The 23,791-nt window shown below is 40.0% G+C and overlaps 5 protein-coding genes across 8 annotated transcripts; 2 read left to right on the top strand and 3 right to left on the bottom strand.

Annotated features, from left to right (window-relative positions):
• Positions 1–107: 107 nt before the first annotated feature.
• On the top strand, positions 108–4,356 carry rbp5 (retinol binding protein 1a, cellular). The gene is made up of 5 exons (XM_088307533.1): positions 108–591; positions 679–766; positions 1,465–1,649; positions 1,977–2,078; positions 3,282–4,356. The coding sequence occupies exons 2-5, from the start codon at positions 691–693 to the stop codon at positions 3,333–3,335; spliced, it is 417 nt and encodes a 138-aa protein (XP_088163659.1). The 5' UTR covers positions 108–591; positions 679–690; the 3' UTR covers positions 3,336–4,356.
• LOC148328772 (tumor necrosis factor receptor superfamily member 5) lies at positions 4,352–9,586 on the bottom strand. 2 transcript variants are annotated; one of them, XM_088307531.1, is made up of 8 exons: positions 8,559–9,586; positions 8,358–8,483; positions 7,948–8,094; positions 7,758–7,851; positions 7,285–7,361; positions 6,541–6,648; positions 5,821–5,961; positions 4,352–4,902 (listed from the first exon to the last, which is right to left on the bottom strand). In XM_088307531.1, the coding sequence occupies exons 1-8, from the start codon at positions 8,632–8,634 to the stop codon at positions 4,757–4,759; spliced, it is 915 nt and encodes a 304-aa protein (XP_088163657.1). In that variant the 5' UTR covers positions 8,635–9,586; the 3' UTR covers positions 4,352–4,756. The 2 variants fall into 2 exon arrangements, with proteins under 2 accessions (XP_088163657.1, XP_088163658.1); XM_088307532.1 differs by lacking the exon at positions 8,559–9,586 and having other exon boundaries at positions 7,948–8,136.
• tapbpl (TAP binding protein like) lies at positions 8,301–15,865 on the top strand. Of its 2 annotated transcripts, none has more exons than XM_088307530.1 (9): positions 8,301–8,505; positions 10,126–10,184; positions 10,762–10,965; positions 11,047–11,316; positions 11,726–11,926; positions 11,992–12,159; positions 12,244–12,347; positions 13,215–13,440; positions 13,526–15,865. In XM_088307530.1, exons 2-9 carry the CDS (start codon positions 10,133–10,135, stop codon positions 13,591–13,593), a joined length of 1,293 nt encoding a protein of 430 aa, XP_088163656.1. In that variant the 5' UTR covers positions 8,301–8,505; positions 10,126–10,132; the 3' UTR covers positions 13,594–15,865. The 2 variants fall into 2 exon arrangements, with proteins under 2 accessions (XP_088163656.1, XP_088163655.1); XM_088307529.1 differs by lacking the exon at positions 8,301–8,505 and adding an exon at positions 9,607–9,927.
• A 113-nt stretch (positions 15,866–15,978) lies between these two features.
• On the bottom strand, positions 15,979–19,849 carry LOC148328770 (vesicle-associated membrane protein 3-like). Its single transcript, XM_088307534.1, has 5 exons — positions 19,377–19,849; positions 18,150–18,285; positions 17,794–17,952; positions 17,671–17,722; positions 15,979–16,755 (listed from the first exon to the last, which is right to left on the bottom strand). Coding segments are annotated over exons 1-5 (366 nt in total). The 5' UTR covers positions 19,379–19,849; the 3' UTR covers positions 15,979–16,738.
• Positions 19,850–20,887: 1,038 nt separating this feature from the next.
• mrpl51 (mitochondrial ribosomal protein L51) lies at positions 20,888–22,046 on the bottom strand. Of its 2 annotated transcripts, none has more exons than XM_088306988.1 (4): positions 21,866–22,046; positions 21,594–21,686; positions 21,363–21,470; positions 20,888–21,272 (listed from the first exon to the last, which is right to left on the bottom strand). In XM_088306988.1, exons 2-4 carry the CDS (start codon positions 21,682–21,684, stop codon positions 21,076–21,078), a joined length of 396 nt encoding a protein of 131 aa, XP_088163114.1. In that variant the 5' UTR covers positions 21,685–21,686; positions 21,866–22,046; the 3' UTR covers positions 20,888–21,075. The 2 variants fall into 2 exon arrangements, with proteins under 2 accessions (XP_088163114.1, XP_088163113.1); XM_088306987.1 differs by having other exon boundaries at positions 21,594–21,689; positions 21,866–22,044.
• Between the last annotated feature and the right edge of the window lie 1,745 nt (positions 22,047–23,791).

Here is a 23,791-nt window from a genome sequence, read left to right as displayed (position 1 = left end):
ACAAAGTGCAGATAAATAACTCTTTAAATAGCCAAATTTCTTGGAAAACAAACAAACATCTAAACACTACGTTATATATGCTGCAACTAAAACTACTTTATAATAAATAATCACTGAATCTAACCATTCTAAGAATGTATGGGTAGCATTCTTCCTGTGCGTATTTGATTAGTAAATAAATTAATAATCAATCATGTATGAATTGTAGTCATTTAATTTGAACCAACTTTAATTGCCGTCATTTATATATATATGTATAAATATATTTATATATATATATATGTATATTAATATATATATATATATTTTTATATTTTATTTATTTTTATTTTTTTTTAAATAAGATTAAAAAGATCATTAACTGGAGATTTTATTTTATTTTTTGGGGGGCGGGGTAAGAACATTTTCTGGGGTAGGAGGTCCGCACCTCCCCCAGCAACATGCTCCTCCTCCCTGCTCATGTTTGGCTCTTAGGCTCCACCCCCTGGAGTGAAAGGCAATCGGGAAGAAGATTGAATGAACCCTCCTCCCTCCTTTCTTCCCTCCTTCCAAACTCTTCCATGAGTGAAAAAAAGAAGCTGTGAGCCTTTTGTGAGTCACTCATAGCTGCTTACCGGAATCAACTGTTTGCTGCCTGAAACATCTCTCTGCTTCTTACTTTGTGTCTTTGGACTTCAGGACCAAGCCAGCATGTCCAAACCTGACTACTCCGGTGTTTTTCATATGGTGCAACAGGAGAACATGGACGCCTACCTCGCAGCGTTAGGTGAGAAAGTTTTTTTTTTTTTTCTTTCTGTCAATCCACTGTATTGCATACTCAGAATGTTGCTTTCCACCAGCGTGTGTTGCTTCGCTACAATTGAAGGTGTGGGAAATCTGTGGCTGGCGGGCCAGATTTGGCATGCCAAAGCATTTGATCTGGCCTGCTATGTTATAAAAAAAAAAAAAGTCAATACTTAATATGCGCAATCATGTCGAATGTTTCAAGACTGCATGGTATTTTTTTAGTGAAGTGGTCTTTGCTAATTAGTGTTGAGACCAAGATTTACCAAGGTGACAATAAAACCTCTCGAAAAGGAGCCCTCACCCTTGGAATAATTTTTTTTTTTTAAAAATCATAATTTGCGCATTAGTTTGATTTATTTAAATGGTCTTGATTTTCATCATGCCTCCTTTGGCAGCTGTGGATGAGAATTTTTTTTTCAATTTATTTATTTTTTATTAGAAAGTGAAATGAATGAATTTAATAGCGCCATCATTTCCATTTACACCTGTGTGCTTTTAGCAAAAATGAAACGTCCCCACCCCTCATTTCAATAATGGCATAATCTCCATTTGCAGCTGCGTATTCAAGGACTGAGCTCATCACCATGTCCTCTGTTTGACCCCCCCCCCTCCCCACGCACACACACACACACACACACACACAAATCTTCTCATTCGAGTGTTCCCCTCCTTCCATAGACATCAACTTTGCTCTAAGGAAGATCGTATGTCTTCTGAAGCCCACCAAGGACATCAGCCACGATCCGTCTACGGGTTCCATGAAGATCCGCACGCTCACCACCTTCAAGAACTTCAACATGGACTTTGTCATCGGACAGGAGTTCACAGAAGACCTCGGCCCCGTGGACGGTCGCACGTGTCAGGTTGGTGTGCGACGTCGGAAGGGAAATCAAGCCGGAGGTGCGATACAAGTTGGCTTTGTGTGCTTGCATGAGCAAAGTCAGCCGGACCTCCTGCGGGGATTTTGTGTTGCTGCTGCCTCCTGTGGTTCAGCTCACAATGGGCAGTGATGTGTGTGAAACACTCCCAATGAAAACAATTACACCCCAAAAATGACAAAGATAGCCACTGAGACTTTTGGGTTCGCCTCGGGTTCCAAGACTCGAGGGTTTTAAACGGACAAAGTACTTAACATGCAGCGTGCATGTGCGGTTGTCCTCACGGCTTGTTTTTGACCCCCACCCCTGCAGACAACTGTGAGCTGGGAAGGGGACAAGTTGGTTTGCGTACAGCGAGGCGAGAAGGAAGGTCGAGGGTGGACGCACTGGCTGGATGGCAACAAGCTGCATTTGGTGAGGGGAAAAAGAAAAAAAAATCTATCTTCTTATATTAACTCTTTGTTATTTCACACCACTAAGGATTTCAATTACTGACAGTAACATGCTGTTATTTACTGTATTAAATTCTCCTTCCTAAAATTGGTTCATTAAAATGTTTGCCCATTGTGGGTTTTTTTTTATATTAATTTATTTGAATAGATAATCAGTTACTAACATTTTTTTTTTTTGTAAAAACAAAACAGAAAGTATTAGCTACATTAAAAAACAACAACTTGGCATTACTATATATGTATGTAAGCTGCAGCAACTGTTTTTGGGTAAAAACACCAAATCAAACGAAAAAAAAACGATATACCATGCACTGGGCTATAAACCGCAGTTTTCTGTTGAAAAAAAAAAGAGTCGTTTACTGCATGTAAAGAACGATTTTGTACTGTGAATGCACCTCAAGGTACATAAACAGATTGTTAAAAGAGTGCCTTTTAGCACGGCAACAACTCTGTTTTTTTTCTCTTGGGTCTGTTCTGTTTTAATGAGCAATCAAGATTTATTTTGCATATTTTCTGAACTATAGCGCGCCCCCTACTGGTGAAAGAAAATTTCACAGAAAAGCCACACTGTTGTATTTGCCGCATGGTTCAAAACCGAGGAAAAAAGTAGCGGCTTCTCGGCCGGAAAATGCGGCAATCTATCAACAGTATCTTATTCCTGACTGTGATACTTTCATTTTAATTAAAAAAAAAAAAAAAAAAAATCACCCCTTGAAGCACAAAAAGTAAAGCTGCATTTGATGGCGAAGGTGTACCTAATGAAGTGTCCAGTAAATGTAATTAGTTTCTAAAGAAGGGTTGCTGAGGTTGTGAGTCTCTCATGAAGACATTTCGAATAGAAGGCATTGTTCCCTTGTGAGGATTTCGTCTATCCCTGCTGAAGCGGTGAGGGGGGGGCAAAGGGGGGGGCAGAGCCTCGACAAAAAAGCTGGGAAAGGACGTAGGGCTGGATAGCCGATGAAGGATTTTTTTGAGCTAAGTAGGGAGTGAAAGAGAAGAAAGGATCACAGGGTCAAATTTGGGGGAGGGGGGGCAGGATAAAGTTTGGGATACCATCCCGTCGTTGACCAACACTCCTTTTGTGTTTGAGATTCATGTATTGGTTGTCACTATTAATTAAACACCACTTTGGTCTTCCCCTAATGGCCTTTTCCCTTCTCGGCAGGAGATGAGAGTGGAAGGCGTCGTTGCCAAGCAAGTCTTCAAGAAGGCCGATTGAAAACGGTGGACACCCGCTATTCACTTGGGATAGGGACGTTTCCCAGATGCTCCGCGAAAAGTGATTAGAATTGCCGACATGAATGGTTTGAAATTTGAAATAGGCCACACTTATTCAGGAAACAACTTCTTTTTCAAATTCGCAGCAGCATAGCAGTTAACGCTAGAGAGGCTAGCACTTCAATTTTAACTTCGGCGCTACTTCATCCATGCAGTGACAACGCCGACTCGTGTCGATTGGTTTAGCGATGTTCCATTTTTTTTTATGAGATTCTACTGGTTTTGATGCGTTTAGTCCGAGTTTAGAGAACGGATGTGTGAAGTTTGCTGATGCCATCTAGCTGTGAGGGTCTGAAGCACACTCAGTTTTAAACTTTAGCTTTTTTCTCAAGACAGAAAAATTGATCAAGCCCTCTCAAACGACTTGCAAGTGAAGCCACTTGTATCTCAAGGCACCGCTGTATTTTTAAAATTTTTTTGGTGTGGTTATGATCACAGGTAAATGTTTGTTGCAAAAAAAGTTGATGCTTCAATACTATCAATAGCATACATATTGTAGACAAGAAAATTAAAAACTAGTTCCAGCACGCCCGTGACCATCGTGAGGATAAGCGACTTGGGCAATGATGAATGGAAATAAAAACTAATTGTTTGGGGTCACATTACATGAAGTCGGTAATAACTTTTCCCTGTGAATAGCAAAAAAAACATTTTTTTTTAATCCACAGATGGTTCAATTTGCAAATGCTGAACTTTGAGTATGCAGGGTCCACTGTAAATTCTTTTAACGTGTATAGAAAATAGTTGAGGTACGTGTGTGTCTGTGTGTGTGTGTGTATGCATAAAAAAAGTCTTATGATGTTACACAAAGTATGATATAATTGAATGTTTGTGTATGACGGTGCCAACACAGTGACAATAGCGGAGGAAATTGTGCAGCTGCTGTACTTTTAAGTATTTAGACAATTTTGCCTGGGCTACACCTCCACAATTGTTTTCAAATAAAACAAAATGTGATGACATTTTGGACTCTCGGATTTAATTGAAGAGACTTCACAAAAATATGGCATTTAACAGCCTTTTTTTTGTTTTTATGTGACAGTACACTACCGATGCCATTGGATGACGCAAAGCGCTACTTTTCTATTTAAAAAAAAAAAGAGTAATGGCCCTTTGAGCAAATAACAGCGCTCCAACTTGAAAAGTGCAAATAGGGAATCACAAATATGCGAAGAACACAGTAGCATGGCAACCCAATAAATCGAGTAAATGTTCTCATTATCCTGCTAGCAACCTCCGCCTGACTTTGTCATGACAAGTTCCACTAAGATCCTGCAGGGGGCAGTAACACCCACAAGTGTTAGTTGCCATGACTCTCCATGTCCGGTATTTATGTGATTATGTGGCCTCAATACATGGCATTCATGTTCCACACCACTCGTCCTCTTGCGGCTCCGAGTGGCTCCGGTGGTACGCGTCGGTTCCGTTGTGATGTTCCGACGAGTTGCTTTTGAGAGGGAGCGGAAGGTCCCTGTTGTGCTCCGTCCTGTCGATGATTGTGCTCTCATCTGGAGATTGATTGATAAAAAAAATGATGACTCATCACCAGCCCTGAGATTATTGGCCGCTGCGCAGGATGGAAAACGTGATTTAGGATCTTCTTAAAAGGGTCACTTCCCATCTTGTGGATTTCGAACGCGCGTTTAGTGTGATGGGGGTAAGGTCGCCGCAGCTATTTTCGTCGTTTGTGGGCTCATTGGGTCAGTGGCAGAAGAACTTTATGGATTGCTGCTCTCGTTTCGTATGCTAGTCTAGCCGCTCACGAGCAATAAAAATCAATTTAATGGTTTAAAAAGTGGAACATGAAAAAAAACAAAAAAAAAACACTCTACACTAAAATTTTGAATTTTTCATTATGTTGAATTTATATTTAGCTTTGATTATTTTTTTTAATTCCGTTTGTTTTTAGTTTTGAAAGTATTTTTTTTATTAGTTTTATTGTATATATACACAAGTGCAATTTTCAAACAACTGAGCTTCCTTATTCAATAGTTTCAGCAATAGCGAAATAAAAATATTCAAAATCAACTAGGGCTCACATGCGATTTAAAATTATTGTTAGTTTTATAAATGTAAGTTATAGTTTCAGTTATTTTATTTTTCAAAAGCATTTTCGTTTTATTTTGTAAATGAACGTGTTTTTCCAATTGTAGTTTTAGTTACTTAGTTTTTGTTTATTATAATAATCTTATTATAATATAATAATTAAATATTTTCAGATTGTTTTTTTTTCTCCTCAACCCTGGCCTGACCATTGTTTAAATTTAAAAACCACCGGTTCATGTTTCGCCCCCTTAATCCTAATTTTTCCCGCCCTTGTGCTCAACTGCAAAATTCTAATAATTTTGAGAGTTTTTGAACTGTTACAATTCCAAATATGTCCCATCAAAGATTACTGAATAATTGCCATTGTTGTTGTTTATTACCCAGGTCGAGCAGAGTAAAGTGGCAGGCCCCCGTCACGTCACACTTCTGGCACTGATCAAAAGTTTTGTGGCTCTGCAGGTGAGACTCCACCAAACTCTCCGTGGTGGTCCTCGCCTCAGCAACGGCGCTGTTTGACCTGGCTGTGGACATTACATGCAGAATTCAATTTGAAGGTCATTTTTTCCAACTTTCATTTAAGTAAAGGAATTGAATCTGTACTTTTAAACGCAACCACAAGAAATTGAGCAGGCTTCTTCACGCACGCAACGCACGAAATTGGCATTCACAGTAAATGTCAGTCAAAACAATCCTCACACATTCGGGTGTCAGTATGAGTCAGCTGCCGGTGAGGTATGTGCGTCACATGACCGCCGCGTTATTGAATCAAGTTGAAAAAGCGCAGGATGTGGTTTTCGCTTTTAGTTTGTTATGTTGTTAGAATGTGAAGAGGAAGAAAGACATTGTAACTGCTTTGCGGTGTGCTGCTTATTTAAAGTCATCAGTAATCATTGACTACCATTGACGGCTAAAGACGTCGATGCATTTTTTTTTTTTTTTACTCAGCTGCTAGTGAATGAGTTAATATTATTTAAAATATAAGCCCACTGTATAATCACAATTAAAGGAAGTGGTGGGAGGATTTTTGCAAAAGGCAAGCAGCAGATCTTAAATAGTTGTCTTGAAAAGAAGCAAATGTTTGAAACATTGCATATACGCACCTGTTTGATATGATTTACATTTGGCCCTCCAGCACATCAAACCTAAAACAATGAGTATGGTCAGCACGAAGCCCAGCCACAAGCCTGCGGGTAAAATCCACGGGCAGCCTGCAAAAGCAAAAGTGCTCTTTATTATTTATTAGGGCTGGGGAATACAACCTTAAATAAAATATCAGATTTTATTTCACACAATAATTCAATTATGTAATTATAATACAGGTTTTGCTATCTTGCAGATTTTTGTGACTATTTTGTTCTGCCTCATTTTAATTTTTTTGCGTAATTCCACTATCAACCACTAGATGGTGGCAAACAATTTTAACACTGTAAAGTTAGAAGAAAGAGTGAAAAAAATATTTCAGCATCGCCTAATTTTTGCTGAACATTATTGAAAATCAATCCTGCTTTTTACACCTCCAAAAAAATGACGACTGTAGGTACATTTTATAATGTATGATGCACGGTTATTGATGTGTATTGTGAGATACGGTTAAAAAAAACAAAACTAAACACTGTACCTAAACCTTTTCAACGTCGCACCTCGTTGAAGCCCCGCCTTCTTTTGTTATGAGTCGCAATCACGTTACAAAAAAAAAAAAAAGCTTATGCTTACTGAATGAATGCGATATGGCAAAGAAAACACAAAGTCATCAGTGAAAGATAATCTAGTTCCATCGTGGCCGTAGACCACCAGCACAGAAGAGAAACTCGAAGACGGCAATTGACGTCAAAAATGTTCCCCACCAGTTTTGAACTCCCCACAGATGGCGTCGGAGGTGGAGGTTCCGGCCGTTTTCAGCACTCGACCCAAGTCGTCGCATCTGTCAGTAACGACACACAAAGTCGAACAAATCTAGGTACATTTATTTTTGGATGAGCAAGATAGATAGTTATTGATGAGTACGTTTGATTTCCATGAAAATGAATTGAATGAAATGTAAATTGGAAATCTAAATATTTCCATATTTTATTGGTTTGCAAAAAAAAAAAAGTTAAGTCCGGGTATCGCTTACCACGTACGGGGAATCACAATCATACGGTTCAAATGTGAACGGTAACCATTGTTATGTAAACAGCTCTCAGTTAAGAAATTCAGGAGTTGAGATGATTTAAAAATGGACTTCACTTCAGAAAAGGTTCCCCAGATAGACGGACTGAGGGAGACAAGTCGCACGTTCTTACCCTAATGACAACGATAAACACAGAAAACATTTGACCTGGTGTGCGTCTGGCAGGCCGAGTGGGAGTCGGACACGTTGCTGAACGTTCCATTCGCACACGGCGCGCAGATCGTATCGTTGGCTCCGCTCGCTAAAAATGTACCCGAAAAAACAAAATTAATTAAAAAAAAAAATATATATATACTTATGTCACTTGATCCTTACGCAAGTTGATGGAGGGCCTTACTTTGAACTTTGACCCCTGACCCCAGAGGGCAGGAGGTCGCGGGCATGCAGTGGTCACAGGGATCGCCGCTGCAGTAGAAGCCCAACACACACTTGCAAACTGTGTCCTTGTCAGCCGCGCACGCCTGCCGCGTAATCTGGTTGTTGCCTGGAAGCAAAACAGCCTCGTCGAAAGAGTCCATTACCTAATCTGTAAAGTAACTAAGTTACTTTTAAAATCAAGCAATCAGTAAAGTAACGTTACTTTTTAAGGCAAGTAATCAGTATAGTAACTAAGGTACTTTTTAAAGAAAGTTACTTTTTCAACTGCGGCAACAATGTAAATAAGTTATGTATATATATTTTTTTTTTTTTTTTTAAAGGACTCATATTGGCTATTTTCCGTCATCCGAGCACAGGAGTGCAACTTACTGGCACTACACGACTTGCACACACGACATCGAGTCAGGTGGTTTCTGGTGGCTGTGTAGAGTCCTCGTCCGCAGTCCTCACACCGAGTCTTGCTTGTGAGGTCGCAGTCGGCTCGCACAAAGCTTCCTAGCGAGGGTGATCGAAAAGCGTGAGTCGATTATGGATGCTGTTTCTGCGAGTGCCGCGTGAGCTCACACTGACCTGCCGGGCAGCGATCGCAGCATCTTCCCGCTTTACTCAAGTACTTCTCGTCAGCGTTGCACTTGGCGTTTGCCATTTCCACTCAGAGCTCCTCAATTGCCGTCCTCAGAAATTGCTCGGAAGGTTTGCTCGCGTTGTTAAAAGTGCATCTTCTCTAAAGTGTGCGACTGCAAATGAAGTTTCTCCACTTCACTTTTGTCATCCCACACAGTGGAAACTCCCGATTGACCCCTCATCTTGCCATTTCGCTGTCTCATTTGCACGCTTTTCTTTTTTTTTTTTTTGGTCCCCTCTTACTTCCTTCCTGCAACCACATCCACCCCCTTTTGTTGGCGCAGTGCAACCTGAGAGTGTTTCCGCCGTCATTGTAGGACCTGAGAGTCATTGTTGATGTTGGCCGCGTCGACACAGAATGAGACGCCACTGCACGCTTTTCTTCTCCGGCCAGCATCGTCTATTATGTCCACCGCCGCACTTTTGTCCCACAGCCACAAAACCGCGCATTAACTTGGCGCGCTTATCTTTTGTCTTTCCCGTCATCCATCTTGACAAATTATAAATAGACTGGTAAAATTTCTTGCGTGTGCGCCATATCAGGGGGGAGGCACATGAGATTAAAAACATGTCAACATTTTTTTTTTTTTTAACAAGGACTGTAACTAAAATCTTAAAATTGATAACATTTTAGGGGGGAATTAATTTAGAGGTGCTTCAGCGCCCCCAAGAATAGGCTAAACGGGCCCATGCTAGAAACTATGGGGTTCCATTTGTGCCAAAAAGGTGTCATGACGCCAACTGTCTTTGAATATGTCACTTCCTGTCGTTGCTACGTGCAGTTAGAGAATGCCGTTGTTAGGTGGCGATTTAAGTCACGTGATACTGCGCATGCCAAAGTCACGTGCACTCACTTTTTACACAAGAACCTCATACAAAGTATGCAAATTAGTAACCGTCGTAAAGGTTAGCATACTCGAACTTTGTAGTATTGTCTATAGTGATCAAATGAAATAAAAAAAATATTAAAATGAAAAGTCGTTATCTTAAGCTGAAATGTACTGAGAAAAACTGTCACGTGGAAGAGTTTAAGAACTAAAGAACTAAGTCACTGAATTCATGACCATAATGTTTTCACGATTTAATCACTTCGCCACAGATTTGATTAGAATTCCATCCTTTATACGTTAGATATTTTTTTGTTGCTCCGTAGATTTCACAGAAGCAGTCGCTTGTCACCATTGCGACTTCCCCGCTACGAGCTTGCTTCTCACTTTCACTTTCACTCATGACGCGCTCGTTTTGCGCATGCGCCAACACGAGAGCGACTGTTACCGTCGCAAGCGTTCAAGTGATTCTTTTCTTATCACAGCAGGTTAGTCTTTTTTTTTTTTTTTTGCCGTAATCGATAACAATATCGTTTCGTGTGACTTAAAAAAATAGAGTTACTTTCAAAATACTGCAGTGTGTTAATGTCCGCTTAAACTGAACGTATTTTGTTCAAATCAAAAGTGAAAGTATTTTTTTTTTAATGAACACATTTCCTGTTGTGCTTTTATTTACCCCAAAAAAGAAACGCGATGATGGTGACAAGAATCATTGTGTTTGGATTGTTCACAACCTCCGTGTCTGGTAAGATATTGTCACTTTTGTGAACGTTTGTGACAGAATGGGAACGACAACTACAGGTCCATTAAGATGATCATATTCACAGAAAGCAAAACTAAAACAAACTAAACTAAGTTTTGTATCGTGGTGTAGATATGTCAAACCAGAGTACCGTCACAGCTAATCCATTATTATATTAATATATATTGTAAATTATTCAACAACTATTTTAATAGTGAAGTAATCATTTGGAGTTGTTCTATATCTTTCAGTTGTCCAAATTCTCACATTTCAGCCTCTCAACAGTTATTCTCTGATTTCTGGAGTCTCTCATGAAAGCAGAGTCATTAGCTTTAGTGTTTAATTCAAATAAGACATTTGCAGACATCTGCTTTTACTTTAGAAAACAATGACTGTAATCAGATTAAAAAAGGTGCTGAGTTCATCAATATTGCTTAATTGTTATTTAGGTTTTTTTTTTTTAAATCACAAAACAGTATTCAATATCAAATGAGCAACGATAATGGTTAATTGTCAAGCCCGAGCTTGAGTGACTGCCCTAGATTCTTTGATGTTATCTGTTCAAAACGATGTTGTGCAGCGTCCGGGTTTGCAGACGTGGTTCTGTCCTGTGAGTTCATGGACGACTCAGTGGGGCCGCACGCACACTCCGCCTTCACCAGAAGTCCGGCCACGCTCATCTTGAGAGAAGTCTTTGTTGGTTCCGATGAGTCCCTTGAAGCGTTCACTTCATTTGTCCCGCCGCCCAACCCGGATCCACACGGCATGATGTTCGAGTCCAAAGGTTCTTCCACATATTAACCGACTTTCCCTCCAAATAAATGCAAACCCCCGGCTTTGACTGTCCCTCCTCCGTGTATCGCAGCATCATCGTTCAAGATTCCCAACGTGGACGTTCTGCTCCACGCGGGCTGCAATGAGCAGAAGGTGATGTGCGAAATAAGCAAGTACGCGGCCCACGGCTTGAAGGAAAGGTCGGGATTGGACCATTTTCTGGTGTCAATCGATGTGAGAGGCGGGGCTTTTGGCGCATTGTTGATCCTGCGCGCCGTGCCGCTGGCTTACGACCAATCAAGCATGATGCACAAAGAACTGGGCCTGCCTCTGAGCCATACTGGAACACTGCTGACTGAAGGTACAGTACAGTAAGTGTGTGCGTGTGTGTGTGTGTGTGTGTGTGAGAGACAGTGTGGTGGTGGCGGTCACAAAGTGGACACTTTATGAAACAGATGTGCATCTGTCATGTGCGCGACAAGCACACAACATTAAAAATGAATGAAAGCGAATGATTGAAGTCCGCTGCGACCCCACCCACATCGGTGCAGTGCTCCGTCTCCCAGATCCGCTGGCCCAGACTCGTCTCTACAATGACCGCCATCGGTTCTAACTTGCCTCGGCGCAGAGTTAAGCCACACGCGGTGTCTTTCTTAAAAATAGAGCCCAATAACTTTTCACCCAAACACAACTTGTTTTCATAGACGCGCTCCAAACTGCCCCAAAAAGTTTTAAAGCTTTGTCCTCTGTCTCGTGTTCTGTCTCCTCAGTGTCATTTCTGGTATTTTCCACTGTCAAGATTCTATCTGCACCCCTGAGAGGCTCGAGCCTTCTCAATTGCGGCTTCAGGCATCTGGACATGTCCCCCGATGACGACGTGCACATCGAATGGCGCCAACAATATCAGGGACGAGGGCAGAAAATCATCAACATGGTCACGAGGTTGAACGATGCGGAAGGAGGCGCCATGGGTAAGCGCGGCGTCCACCCCGTTGACTGTTTAGTAAAAAGTGAGGATGCTATTTCCTGTTTCCAGTACATCAATGGAGTGAGAAATCGAGCATGGATGCTGCGCAGGTGGTGAGCGAGGGGAACGCCTCTGTGACCCTGAACGACTTAAAGATTACAGATGAGGGCGCTTATATCTGCTCCGTCACGATCGGCCCTTTTCATGGCCAGCAGGTGGTCAACCTCCAGGTTGTTCGTAAGTTTCCCCCTTCGCCCCCATGACCACAACCAGCCGGCAGATCATGTATTATGCATTCCTCTGTTTTTCTCTACTTTGCAGAAGCACCAAGTGTTTCACTCTCAGAGGAGAAGCTCGTTTTAAAGGAAAATACAGCGCAGACCCTCAGCTGCCATTGTAGTAAATACTACCCTCTGGATGCTCAGGTGAGTCACCGCATGGGGTGCTACCTTTCGAAAAACTGCGGCACCCTGACGTCTCAGTTTAAGATGTTCCGTGACCAAGCTCAATTTACATGAATATAGGATTAAATTAATGTTCCCCTTTTGTTGGGGGCCAGAATGAATATATGATTTGACAGCGCTGTTGCCTCCCTGAGCAAGGAGGGTGCCCTCTGTAGACCAGAGATGGTGGTGCGGCCTGTGGAACTTTAAATTTTGGAATAATTGTACCTGTGGGGGAAGAGTGGGACGTGGAAGTCAGCGGAAAAGTATTCGACCAGCTCACAAGTAAAACGAACTATTCAACAAATTCATTTCTCAAAGGTTTGAATTGGAGAACGGTGACGAATAATTTTGAGATAATTATATGTGACACAAATAAATTAAATGTTTTTTTTTGTTTTCATTAAAGTAACAAGTTGGATCGCCATTCATCCAATTGTGACTTCAACCCCGCACCGGTGGCTTCTTTTTGAAACAACAGAAGGCCATTATACCTTTGATGTGCCAATAATCCATGCCAGTCCCTCAAAACTGTTTTATTACATTTTTAAACAACAAATGATTGGATTGTCTAAATATAGACCAAAAAAGAATGTGCAGAAATAAATTGGTTTTATAAAGTGTAATTACTGTGCTGTACTGTACTGTAGTTATTATTTTGCTTGTGTACCTTTAAGGGGTGTGGCTTAGTGAGTTAATGAGTGCTATTTAAAGTGGAAAATGGACAAGGCAAACGGCAACTAACTAAAAAAATAAAAAATCATAGACAACATTTTTGTAACATTTGTAAGTCAAGGTACCTCTGTCCATCATCCACATCAGTGTTTGATGCGCCAATTTCTCCATCAGGTGGAGTGGCTGTCACACTCGCCGATGGACGAGGAGCCCACCCTCTTCCCCAATCAGGGCTCGCTGTCCAGCCACCGGAAGCAAGGTGACGGCACGTACTCGCTCTCATCCCATCTCGCTGTGTCCCCTGACGTGGTCCCGGGAACCCGAATCACCTGTAGGGTGTCCCACGTGGCCCTGGACGCTCCTGTTTCTGTCAGTGTGCTGGTAGAACATCTAGAAGCAGGTACCGACTCGATTATAAAATGAGCACGCTGAATTGATTTTAAGGCATCGTGATGATGAGATGAACACGGTTTGTCGTTTTACAGATGACTACTGGTGGGTGATGTCACTTCTGGCCGTCACTGTGGTGTTGTTCTACCAGTTAATCAAATAGAAACTCCGATTTATTTATTATGTGGTTAAAGCAGGATAGTTGCTGTATTTACGATAAATGTAAGATATTTTGCTCACTGTGCATGTTTCGTTCTAGCAACAGTTATTTAATTTCTGACCAGTTCCGTCAACATAAAACGTAAACAATGCTGATAGCTCCAACCAAGAAAATGTATAATGTTACAATATAAATTGCAAATTTGTTTTGACCTAAAATAGTAATATAACTTTTTTTTAGGTAGCGCACGACAAAATGATAAAAGCCTCTGAATGATTTTTACTTTCTTCACAATACTTTTTGTGGGTTTGGAACTTAGTTTGAATTTGTATGCTGTCCCTGTGCTTGGGTGTATTTTATATTAAAAAAAAAAAAATTAAAAACTTCCTTCTTTGTAGGGCTGGGTAATAATGAAAAAAAAAATAGTAAAAAGTAAAGAAAATATATTTTGGATTGATATTGGAATAAGCATGATAAGTCATTGATTTCAAAACTTAATATTTAAAACTCAGCTTAAAATTCTAACTTGAAAAAATAACCAGAAAATAATAATAATGAAATAAAATTAAATAATAAAAATACGCTTCCCGCTGTACCGGCATCAGCCTCTAAGGGGCAGTGTGGTACCATGTATGTATGAAGTACCCAGAGTGTACGGTATGATAAAAAGAGTAGAAGAAGAACATTTAGAACGATGTTCATTAATTTTACAAATTTTCACAAATTAGGAAGAATACATGCACCTGAGAAATGTTAGATTATATGTTTTTGTGTTACTACATCGTTTGTTTGTGACATTGTGACTCGTTATATGAAGGAATATCATGCGGGAATTTGATGCTAATTTTATATAAACCTGTCAATGGGATTTTACATTGTTAGCATTAGCACTGGAATTTTTTTTTTTAAATGATGAGAACAATATAAAATATATTTTTGTGAAATGAAGGCGTGTCTTTGACTGTACTTATCTGAAAACATATTTTTGATACACCGTGTAGAAATAAAAAAAATACAAATGTTTAAGAAAAAATGATACCACTCACCATGAGCTATGCTTCAACGAGTCCAGTTTTAGCATTCATGAGGCAGCGGTCGCAACATGCCGCGACATTAGCGGAAATGACGTCGCCGCAAAATGCGCTTGCTCTTACTGCTGTTGTGTTGTATTCCCAAAAATCTCCTGTGAGCACTCGGTTGTCCGCGTGTTAAACGTAATAATTTAGTGTCAATTTTGATTTTGGTGACGCCGTTTTGCTACGCTGCCGTTGTTGTTGTTTTATGTGGTCCCGCTGCTGCTGTAATTAATCTATTAATGCTAGCGTTAAACAGGCTAGCTGAAGCTAGCGACCTGAGGCTAACACACAGTCGAGCTCGCGCCAGTCAGTATTTCTTTTCTTGCATCATCCCAACAACCTGTTGCTGCCGAGTTGTTTGTGTGATAAAAAAAGACTTTCAGTCTGAAACAAAATTGACTTTTTAGGCCGTTTTTAGCGTGGTTGGGTCGGTGTCCCGACAGGCTACATCCAACCCAGATGTTTATATCTTCCTTTGGTTTGACCGACAACAAGTCAATACACTGCTGTGGAAAATGGATGGATGATATCAATACTGCATTTGAATAAAAAAAAAAATTAAAAAGACATAACACAGTCCTCAAAACGGTTTTGTTCAATTCTTTTATTGGCATCAGCAAAATTGACAAGCATGCATTTATTCTTGCAAACATTTTCACCTATCGTTGTATTGTCCATGTAATTCACACACAAAAAAAACATCCAAATAATACCGTTTCGCAATATAATCTGATTGTTTGTTAGCTACAGCTATGCAGAAATGTCGTTGTCGTCGTTTTTAATGTGATCCACTCACTCATTAGTCTTAGAAGAAAATAGGAGCATCATAACGCTTATCTTAACAACCCCTCTGCACAAAAATATCCCGAAAGATAGATCCAAACGTGACAGATGCTTGTTAGAAGGGTCAATGCTACATGATTGTTAACGGTTCAAAGTAGTCGCAGTTTGGCACTGGTGAGTAGGGATGACGAGAACACTTGAAGCAAGAAAGAGCGGATGCTTGAGTGGCGTTATTACGACCAAAAACGTTTGCCATGCAACTAGGAAACGAAGCTCACCCTTGGTTGACTTTGCATTAACGCGTACATTGAGTGATAGGGTAGCAGCTAATGGGCCAGCTTTTGTCTCCACATTCGATTTTGAAGTGCAAATGTGCATGGAAAATCTTAATCATGAAATCATTGATGCAATTTTTTTTTTAAATCAAATTTCTTTAAATTTGATTTTTAGCCTCATTAAGAATGTCAGCAAGCTTTTTGAAACTGAAAATATGGTTTGGGCTGCGTCTCCTAGCATGACTCCACACTACAATCCTGACCTTTGAACTGTACTACTTGTAAAAACAAATAATGATAATAAATTTAAAAAATGAAATTTAGAGAAGTGCAAGAGTGACTTAAAAAAAAAAACAGCAGCAAAAACATTTTTTTTAGAATAGCAACGCAAAAATTGAATGCATGTCACTGGTGGGCTATTTTTAGAGCAGGCCAAGTCTGGTGACCCCTGGACTATATCGTGACCCCAAAAGATTCAACAGTAACGTAGATAGAATTTTCAAAATGTGTCTACTAATATTCTTTCATTTATTATTTTACAATAAACCAATTAACAAATTATTTCAATGAAAAGAAAACAAACAAATAAATTGGACAAGTAGAACAACCGTGTCTTCCTACTTATGTTGTACTCGGGCGTACTGGTGCTTAGACCTTGAGCTGGATATAAAAGAAATGGAATAAATGCTAAAACGGGTTTTCCTACGCACCACTACCTCCATGCAGATGTTCTTCTTTCTCCTCTGCTTTTCCTTCTTCATCCTGCCGTGCTTTCTTCAATAATACATGAGCAACGATGAACCCAAGCGGAGTTTAAGGTGAAAACGACGAGCAAGGCAAGGAAAAAAAAAAAACAAACAGCAGAGACAAGTGTAAGCTGCCATGATGTGTGAGGGCAGGACGGTGAAAAGGGGGGGGGGTTGTTTTTTTTGTTGTTGTTTTTGTACGCTCTTGTCTGTCATCCATCTGATAAACATTCTCAAGTCCATATTCTTCCTCCGTGTCGGGTGAAGCTCAGTAGAAGAAGTACACTGCCAATGGCGCAGACAGAGAGGAGAAATCATTAGTCTAATGGTCCCCCCGCAATATATCAAAAGCCTCAAACAATAAACAACCATAAATTGAGACATAAAACCCATTCTTTTAATAAGCTTGTCAGCCGCAACCTTACGTACATACAGTACACCTTTAGTTACTGTTGCAAAATTCCCGGAATTTTCAAAGTTGGAAACTTTCCTGTGGAATTAGCAAGAATTAATGTGGCTAGTTAGGAATAAAAAAAGGAATTTACTAAATGTAGGATGGCTCTTTATAGGAAACTTATATTGCAAGTTACTTCTCCCATTTCTAACACTGTTATGTGCTGTTAGCTAACCGCTAGCTAGGTAGCTAGCTAGCTATGCCTCAACCACGGTTATATAGTTCTTTTTTTGTTGTTTCTTTTAGTTGAATTTATTTGTAATTAATTTTAGTATTGGAATTGTTTTTTTTATTAATATATGGAGTTTTGTCAAGTCCAAGACAAAAAAGGTAACTAAGTATTGTGTAACGTATTAAAATTAACAAAGATTTAGCAAATAAATGGACTGGAAAGCTCATGTATGATATAAACTGATAGAGATGAAAACAAAGGACATTTTTGCTATAACTACAGTTAATTTTCTAAACATAGAATGTAGTTCCAGTTAATTGTTTTTTTTTTCAAAAGCACTCTAATTTCTATTTCATTAATTTTTTTAAAATTTTACGTTTACTTATTTACTTAGTTTCAGTTCATTCTAATACTAACCATTCAAATTTCCAAGCGAGCACACTACCTGTCCTTTATTTTATATATTTTTTTCTAGGATTTTAAAGCCTTATTTTATAACCCGGTGATTTTTTCCCCCCAATTATTCAAATTTAGTAGTGCCACAAGAATGGAGGAGACCCTCACGTGTACTCACAGAATATGATTCCCACCACGATGACGCCAATGATGCCCATCATGATCATCATCTGAAAAGAGAAGAAGACGACGTCAGCAGTGACAGTTGACCTGCTTGAGGGACCCGCGCTCGTGTGCCCACCTTGCAGTTTTTCCACCAGTACTTGTTCTTGAGCTTGGCCGCGCAGCTTTCGAACTGCGACGCTCCGGCTTGGAGGGCATCCGCTCGGTCATCCAGCTCCGAGAGCTTCTGGTCCCTTTCCAGAACCTTGTCCACATTCACCCTCATGATGTCCACCACCTGGCAGTTCGGGACAGGGAAGCATTTGGTGAGTATTTGGGAAACACAGGAGTCCGTTTGTGTGTGTGTGTGTGTGTGTTGGGTGCGTAGGGGTGCGTGTGTGTGTGCGTGTACTAAATTAAAGTGGACCTCACAATTGGCAAAAACGAGTATGCGTGTGTGTGTGTTTGTGTGTGTGTGTGTGTGTGTGTGTATACCTCCTCGACTTGGGCCTGTGTCTGCTGTAGTCTGCGGTTGCTGGAGGTGTTGGGAGGTGCTGGAGGTGCACCTCCCGGGGCTCCGTCTGCACCGGGGGCTCCCGGAGCGCCGGGGGCTGCGGCATCTGGGGCGGACCTGAGCGGAATTTGATTTGTAAATGAACTTGAGGAAGAGAAGATTAAATAATTGAAATGAGGACATAAGGGGACGGAATCTCTCAGATGTCCAACTCAATTTAACGGGGCCCTCAAAAGCAAAATTTGTACCAAAATTGCAAATTGTAGTGAAAACTTCTTCAAAAAACATAGTTCCTTGGCACCAAAATGCCACTAGATGTCAGTAAAGCACAAAATGAAGCTCCTCAGCTGACTTCAACATAGTTCCTTGGCAACGAGATGCCTCCACAAAAAAGATCCTCAACTCACTTCAGTTTAGTTCTTTTACACCAAAATGGCGGCAAAACACTCCGCGTGGTTCTTCTCCTTTGCACCAAGATGCCACAAGATGGCGGCAAAGCACCACATGAAGAAGATCCTCAACTCACATCAGTCGAGTTCTTTGAGCTCAAGATGCCAAATAACATTTACATTTGATGCACCTAAAGTTGTGCAGAGTGACGGCATCTCCATTTATATTTTTGTCAAAGCTTCCATAATGTTACCACCAAGTTTTTCGGTGCAATCGTCCAACCATGTGTCTTCATAAAAACAATCCATCCCTCCATTTTCTATAGCACTTATCCTGTCTCATAAAGACAGGCGATCATTCACTCCGATGGACAATTTAGTCTTCAATGAACCTAACATGCATTTTTTTAAATAGATGGATAGATAGATAGAACCGTAAAATCAAAAGAGCAGCTTGGAGGATAAATTAAAAGACATTTAAGCCTAATCATAAACAAGAAAAAAAACGGAGATACAAGCGTGTTTATATTGCGCAAGTGCACTTAATGTTGTGGCCGTTTTCTTAAGGTTATTCCACTTTTTTTTTAATTGTTAATTTAACTCGATTAAACAGCATAGTTCATGGTCCAAGGATGTCCAAAGTGACTCCAGCAAAATAACAATGCGCCATTTAGTGTTCAGCATTGGCGTCAGCAAAAAAAAAAACGTTAAAAAAAAAACAGGATAAAACAAACGAGGTGAGCTTTTTAATTCAAAACACTAACTCAATCCAAAATCCACCATAACAATAATTCACTGCAACCTCGCGAAAACACTCACATGTTCTATGCAGCTGTTTGTGCTGACTCAGCAGAGGAGCAGAAGTAGGAGGAGGTACCGAGAGGTTCCGAAGCGAAACAGCAACGAAAGCAAGGAGTCACACGACGGAAAAAAACACAACAAATAATAGAAGTTTGTCAAAAAAGCATCAAAGTGCCGCAGTGCAGCAACCTCCCCCCCCCCTTAAAAAAATCAGCCGAGTCAGCAAATACAAGAAGTGAGCTGAGTGATGCTGAGTAGTTCTCCTCAGCATCCAGCTCCACGCCCCCCCAAAAAACGAAGCAAAAACACCGGACTCGATGAACGAATTTCCACTCCGGAAGCTGGCGAATATGATTTGTAAATTTTCCTTCCTTCTTGTCGCGCTTTTCTGCGCCTGCGCGGAAGATGAAGCGTGATGCACGGGGCCGCTGCTGCTGCTGCAGTAATGCGTCGAGTTGCTCTCCCACCTTTCCCCACTTGGACTTGGAGCCACAGTGCGGTACTAGCCCCCCCCCTCTTCCCCGCCCCTCCTCCACCTGCACACTTTGCAGTACCGCAGCCCTAGTTCGGAGAGGGGGTGGAAATGGACGTCACTGCAGTGCGTGAATGCTCACGGAGTGTTGACTCAACTCTTTTTCCACTGATGGATGGACTTCCAGGTCCAAGTGTACATATGTTTGCGTTCCTTTGTACGTACTGTGCAGTGGGTCCTCACATTACGACATTTCGATGTTACGACTCTAACCCCCATTTATATTATGAATGGAAACTCCAATCCGATTCAAAATTAAATGAAAAAAAAACGAATTTTGTAATGTGTTTTTTTTAATCAGGCAAATAGAACTTTAGATTATTATACTCAATAAAAAAACATAATAGGATGTGGCGAAACATTTTCTGCTCCTTCTGGTGTGCGCGACATGGCCACCAGAGGGCAATATATTACTGTCATGCAAACAATCGAAGAAGACTTCATAACTCCTGAAACTGCAGTATACTTGTCATAGAGGATAAAAAAATATATATGCCCGCAGAAAGAAAGAAAATCTGCTGGGAAAAATTTGAAGAATACACAGTAACGTTTCGAAATTATCCTACATTACCCTTAAAATAAAAGTACATACTGTAAAATGTACGATGTCTCACTTAACGCAAAATAAAATTAGACCTTAGTATGGTCCACACAACATATGCAGAGTAGTATCTTTATTTTTTTATCTTAAAATATCTCTGAAATATGAACATGAGTCATAATGTGAAAATCAGAGTGAAGTTGTGATTGTGAATGCGATGTTGCTTATGTAATTGAAAAAAAAAACTTAAAACCCATCAAAAAAAATCAGAAGACAAGAAGTGGGGAACATTTCTATTAAATTTCCTTCCACACAGTTATTGTTGAAAAATTGTGGCATTTTTAAATTAAGGTACCACTGCACTTGTATGAAATTTGTTTTTTATTATTAAGGATTACGCTGAAATATATTTTCCCCAAGTACAGTATTTTAAAGTTCCCCATTAAAAAGCCAGCCTTCAACTGAGTAAATTCCTTGTTTATTCCCATTCATCCCCATGGAAAATTTCCAGCTTTGAAACTTCTCAGAATTTTGCAACCTTAAGCAGGTGTACATTGTGTGTCAGATTACCAAGCAAACTAGCACACGTATACAACTTACAAAAAAATTAAATACACAACTCGGTCGGATGGCATTGTGACATGTTAGCGATGTTTGCCGGTTCGGTTGAAGCGTCTGTAGAGGAAGCGGATTCTCTTTTCTAAGTTGTGTTTTTCCAGAGTCATCATTCGGTCTCCCACCATTCTCTTCTTCCGGATGAGACGCTGCAGCTCGTTGCCTTTGAAGGCCTTCAGCCAGCAGGGGGCGAGGATCAGGTCTTTGGGGTGCGCTTTGAAATCTCCTGGAGACACATGCATCACCCATGGGAGCAACAACTACGGTATGACTGTAGTAGACTTTCTAACAAAACATGTTCATCAACTGTACTTACCTAAGATTCCAATGTTGTCATATACGCCAAACATGGTCCTTTTCTCATTCCACCTATCCACCACTTTGGGCTTGGGGATAGCGTTCATCCTGATGTGGCAGCATGTACCTGCACATGTCACATGAGAACTCTGAAGTTAGAAAGTGACACAATTCGTCTCAATTTGGAAATGTATTGTGGCAGCATTCGTTATTTTTGCTCGTATGTCGGGACCCGCTGTGCTTTCCTCACCAGTGGTGATGGTTCGAACTGTGTCGAGCATCGCCCCCGCCGTCATGCAGAAGGAGGTTCCGGCTCGAAGCAACCCCTTGACAGCAAACATGTCTTCTGAAATAAAAAGGTAAATCATCAATTGAGATCTTGATAGCACGTCCTGTACGTGCTTGTCTTTCCCTCCCAATCTTACGTTGACCCTCCATGTAGCTCGAGCTAGCACACAACATGAACTTTTGCTCTTCGTAGGGAAATAAGAACCGGCGTGTGACACTGAATGGACCATTTACCTCTTTTCAGTCGCACCCCAGATGAATAATTTGTTGCTAAAACAACAATAACGATAAGAGAGTAAGGTTAGACGCTTGAAAAGCTACGTTATTGACACTTTTGCATGTTGCCAGAGGGAGCAGCCATCTTTTCGCAGTGTCCCACAATGCAGTGCGGCGGGCGGACTACCGTAAAGCACTTTGTAAAGAGAAGTCAAATGTCTCATAATTACGACGGCGTAAAATGTTAAATTAAATAAAAGGAAAGGATATACGGAATGAAAATTAATTTCAGTCGCTAAATATTTGCTTGTATTTTGTAAATATTTTTAAATTAAAAAAAGTCAAAACTGGTCAAGAGCCAATTTTAATCAGCGATGGGTTCATGTGTCACTAAACGTATTTCTGACGCTGATTTTAAAAAATGTCAATTTTTTTTCTAGCACGTCAAGTTATTGAGATATTTTATTTTTTTGTTTTTAAAATTGACCAATAAAAACTGGCCTTTGTCTATAGTGTGGCGTTTGCATGTGTTTACTTGTGTTTGCGTGGGTACCTTCCACATTTCAAAATTAAGCAAACTTGGTGACAGTTTGCAAGTGGCTTGAAAAAAGAAGATTACAAGAATTTCACACACACGCACGCTTAAAACCGCGAATTTTTATTGTGGTAATTGGATGGAATTTTTTGTCATCCTCAAAGCACCAGCATTAGCATCATTTGAATTTGTCTCCGCTTCAGTCTGATGAGTGTCAATGCTTGTGTGGAAATTAGACAACTTGAAACCATTAAATACAAGTTTCCTATGACTGTGATGAAAGTAGGCAGTGGATGAGTTAATCTTAAATTTAGTCAGTCAACACAAACAAACGCAAGTATCAGCGAAAAAAAAAAAAAAAAACTTTCAAAAAATGCAAAACAAAAAAAAAACATGTCATACCGGCAGTCAAAAGTGCTGACGTGGCCCCTTACATCAGAGATGTCTTCTTTTGCCAGGAACTGTCACGAGTGGAACATTTTCTGTTGTCAACAAGTTTGAAAAGCAGGAGGTGTGACATACCTCAAACGCATATTGCTCTTGTGCAATTTCTTCAAGTTCAATGCTCAGCGGTTTCCACGTGAGGGTCTTTTTCCTCTCCCACGATCGCGTGCATTGCACGAAAAGACCCCCCTTGAGATAAATGGCACCTGACTCACTGTAGCCACAATATTAAGGTCACCTGCACTTGCTCACGAGAAGAGCAGTGTCAAAAATCAGAATTTCCATAAAAACATTCCATCAAAGGGTCTAAATAGTAATTATTATTGTTTTTGTTTTTTTGCATTCTTTTACATTCATCTTTGTTTTTCTCACACAAAAACTGTTGCATTAATTATGTTGTTGCAATACACAAGAGGGATATGTGAGCTGAAGTGCCAGGATGTGGCAGCCGTTTCGCATTCACACAACAGCGGAAAGCAAAATAAATGGTCTTTTGCAATGAGATATGTATTAATGCCTAAAATTTTAAATCATCAATAACTTTTGAAAACACGACTTTAAAACACTGAACACAAGCGAGTAAGTAATTACCTCAATTTTTTTCACAGAGAGGACTCAAGAAGTGCTTTAAAAAGTTGAAATCGTCAAACATATCTATTTCAATTTTTTGCAAGAAAAAACTAAATAAATAAATCAAAATAAATACAGAAATCAAACATACTATATCAATGCTCTGAGTATTTTTTTTTTGCAAAGTAGTTTTACTCATCACTGACTTAATTTGATTAACAACTTTCTAATTTTGTGGGAGCAATTAATTTGCTTACTTAATTAATTGATTAATTAATGAATTAATTAGTTTTGCTGGTTTGTCCACTGAACAGAATGAATTTTTTATTAAACAACAGAATATTGCAATATATTTAATGAAAAAATATATTTTTTTATAGAATCCAAAGATTTTA

This window comes from Idiotropiscis lumnitzeri, chromosome 10, assembly GCF_059441095.1.
Source record: "Idiotropiscis lumnitzeri isolate Australia: NSW breed Sydney's pygmy pipehorse chromosome 10, RoL_Ilum_1.0, whole genome shotgun sequence".
Classification (NCBI taxonomy): Eukaryota; Metazoa; Chordata; class Actinopteri; order Syngnathiformes; family Syngnathidae; genus Idiotropiscis; species Idiotropiscis lumnitzeri.
The sequence above is the reverse complement of the archived record's forward strand: the minus strand, read 5'-3'. Positions and strand labels throughout refer to the sequence as shown.

Excerpts from the sequence above, each read along its gene's own strand:
- rbp5 (XM_088307533.1), top strand. The coding sequence starts at position 691 with ATGTCCAAACCTGACTACTCCGGTGTTTTTCATATGGTGCAACAGGAG. Across the intron at positions 767-1,464 it reads CGCCTACCTCGCAGCGTTAG|ACATCAACTTTGCTCTAAGG; the intron begins GTGAGAAAGTTT and ends CTCCTTCCATAG. Across the intron at positions 1,650-1,976 it reads TGGACGGTCGCACGTGTCAG|ACAACTGTGAGCTGGGAAGG; the intron begins GTTGGTGTGCGA and ends CCACCCCTGCAG.
- LOC148328772 (XM_088307531.1), bottom strand. The coding sequence starts at position 8,634 with ATGGCAAACGCCAAGTGCAACGCTGACGAGAAGTACTTGAGTAAAGCG. Across the intron at positions 6,649-7,284 it reads CTGTGGGGAGTTCAAAACTG|GCTGCCCGTGGATTTTACCC; the intron begins GTGGGGAACATT and ends TTGCTTTTGCAG. Across the intron at positions 4,903-5,820 it reads CTTTACTCTGCTCGACCTGG|ATGAGAGCACAATCATCGAC; the intron begins GTAATAAACAAC and ends ATCAATCTCCAG.
- tapbpl (XM_088307530.1), top strand. The coding sequence starts at position 10,133 with ATGATGGTGACAAGAATCATTGTGTTTGGATTGTTCACAACCTCCGTG. Across the intron at positions 10,966-11,046 it reads CATGATGTTCGAGTCCAAAG|CATCATCGTTCAAGATTCCC; the intron begins GTTCTTCCACAT and ends CGTGTATCGCAG. Across the intron at positions 12,160-12,243 it reads GGTCAACCTCCAGGTTGTTC|AAGCACCAAGTGTTTCACTC; the intron begins GTAAGTTTCCCC and ends TCTACTTTGCAG.
- LOC148328770 (XM_088307534.1), bottom strand. Across the intron at positions 17,953-18,149 it reads CACAGGCCCAAGTCGAGGAG|GTGGTGGACATCATGAGGGT; the intron begins GTATACACACAC and ends CCGAACTGCCAG. Across the intron at positions 17,723-17,793 it reads ACTGGTGGAAAAACTGCAAG|ATGATGATCATGATGGGCAT; the intron begins GTGGGCACACGA and ends TTCTCTTTTCAG.
- mrpl51 (XM_088306988.1), bottom strand. The coding sequence starts at position 21,684 with ATGTTTGCTGTCAAGGGGTTGCTTCGAGCCGGAACCTCCTTCTGCATG. Across the intron at positions 21,471-21,593 it reads AGTTCGAACCATCACCACTG|GTACATGCTGCCACATCAGG; the intron begins GTGAGGAAAGCA and ends TGACATGTGCAG. Across the intron at positions 21,273-21,362 it reads TGACAACATTGGAATCTTAG|GAGATTTCAAAGCGCACCCC; the intron begins GTAAGTACAGTT and ends ATGTGTCTCCAG.